Source organism: Rhagoletis zephyria, unplaced genomic scaffold (genome assembly GCF_001687245.7).
Source record: "Rhagoletis zephyria isolate East Lansing unplaced genomic scaffold, Rhagoletis_zephyria_1.1 Rzeph_scaffold_14901, whole genome shotgun sequence".
Taxonomy (NCBI): domain Eukaryota; kingdom Metazoa; phylum Arthropoda; class Insecta; order Diptera; family Tephritidae; genus Rhagoletis; species Rhagoletis zephyria.
In genome coordinates this window covers 11133-13320 of record NW_016171968.1, presented here as the reverse complement: position 1 = coordinate 13320, position 2188 = coordinate 11133, and the positions used below count along the sequence as shown (strand labels likewise).

Genomic DNA, 2188 nt, shown 5'->3' with positions numbered 1-2188 from the left:
AGTGCATTAAAGTTGCACCTTAGTGACGTCGCTGTCAAGGCATTTACTCGGTAGATGAACTCATCTACAGAAACATTCTCTGGTGAACCATCGAAAGTCAACTTCCAATTTACAATTATTTTGGAAATTGCTTCTGGAGATAAGTTCTGCGTATTTCTAGCACTACCGTTGTTGTTATTGATATTGTGAACATTTGGTATGTTAAGGTTTCTGCTGCTATTTAAGTTGACGCCCTCCTGAGCAGCGGAACGGTACGTACCACCAGGAGAGTGTAAGATTTCGTTCTGTTGCCATTCTGGTCTTTGCTCATCTCGTTCATTTCGCTCATTATTGATGTTTAGATTTTGGAGACGAGTTTCCAATGACTGAGAAACTAATTGGCTTACAACTTCTGTAATTTCGCGAGTCATGGCTACTCTTTGCCGTTGTGTGGTCTCTTCAATCATTTGTTGAACTCTTTGTAAATCAAAGTTGGACTGTCGTTGATCCTCTCGATTATTTCTATGTGATCGACTCCCTCGCGTATTTGCAGGTGAGTGAGACTCATCAAGATTAGACCTATCAAGATTGTTGTTATGCGCAGCTCTTGATCGTGTAATTCTACGACCTCTACTATTGGCGTTAGGAGCCCTAGAGACTGCGCCTTGAGAAGACGCGTTCTCAGGAGCGGGACGTAAATCCTGTTCGGAGAAACTTCTAAGCGACTGAGAATCGATCGATCTTCGGCACAATGGGCATGAGTCGTTCTCAGTCAGCCAAGTCGATAGACACGATCGATGAAAACCATGCGAACACGGCGTAGCCACAAAATTAAAATTCGTCGTTTCGTCATTGCAAATGGTACATATGTTACCAGGAGCAGCTAGGTTAGCTAAATGCTCTTCGCTATGGCGTACAGACATTTTCTTAAAAAAAAAGGTTCATATGTATACTACTCTCAAATATATCTCAAACTATAGCATCAATAAATCGAAGTCTTGCAAGTTATAATTAGTCGTTGGCTGAGTAAGATACACTCGAATAAAATTGTTTGTTTACGCATTCTGGAACGGACTGGTGTATGTTGGTGCAAAAACCGAGTGTCTTCATTATTTTACATCTAAGTATTAACGCTTAAACACCTCGAAGAATGTAAAAAGGGTAAAAACACAGTTCGTAAATACATAGTTCCAATCAACAAACTGGTAGAGAAAAACGTTAAATTTTTAACTCCAATCCAAATGTCTATATAAACAAGAACGTATTTACAAAAAAAATCGCATGCATAACTTGTTAAAGTTGGTTAGATGGACAACCAAACGCATCCAAACTAATTCCGTCACTTCAAAAGTCAGCATCTAACATAAAAGATTCAAAAAATTGTCGGGGCTCCAAAGCAAATCTTCGGGCCCCACGTTGGGCGCCATATTATTATATACTGTCATGGACCGCACTAGGGTGCTCGGAGCGGCGTGCATGCTTGCTTTAACCGGGCTTAGTCACTCGGTGGTCGGGGTTCTTGCTCCTTGCACTTTACCCTAGCGATTTGCATATATAATAAATAAATTCATGCACTGAAATAGGAACGAAACCTGAACGGAAAAATATCATCAGAAAACTTTGCACTCACATTTTAAAACACAATACAAACGGACGGACTCGTAAGTTGACACAGTAATAATCGGACAGACAATAGGAATCAGATAAAATGTATCAAACAAAAGAAAATCACCACTCAATGACTTGTTAACCATGCCACGCACTAGCGTATACTATGCGAAAGTATAGATATGCATAAACAACAACCCATTCTTACTGTTGGAGGTCAGAGATGGTGTTATGCCCCCTTATCTCCTCTCGTTCCCTACCCTACCATTGCATTGAGAGTGAACATCAGCTCTCCTCTACCCAACCGAAACGACGCCAACGACTAAATGGGTAACTCACAAGACTTCACTTAACAAATTCACTCTTTATTCATAATTAACTCTTAATATTAAGGAATTTTCAATTTAAACTCAAAACTGAGCATATTCACGCCCTTATTTGTTGATATGAGCAAATATTTAACTTTAAGTATACAGCGTTTATTCATATGCCTAAGCTAAAGAACCTTAATGGAAATGGAACGTGGTTTAGGTAGACAAAGAAAAAATAATAATTTTTAGGATAATACGCTATGAGTGTATGGATGTATGTATATATATAT

At 39.1% G+C, this 2188-nt stretch overlaps 1 protein-coding gene across 1 annotated transcript; it reads right to left on the bottom strand.

The window, feature by feature from the left end:
- Nucleotides 1-47: 47 nt before the first annotated feature.
- On the bottom strand, nucleotides 48-902 carry LOC108378777 (E3 ubiquitin-protein ligase ATL9-like; the record flags this gene model as incomplete). Its single annotated transcript, XM_017635079.1, has 1 exon — nucleotides 48-902. A coding segment is annotated over exon 1 (855 nt), but the record flags the coding sequence as incomplete, so codon positions are not given.
- Nucleotides 903-2188: the final 1286 nt, after the last annotated feature.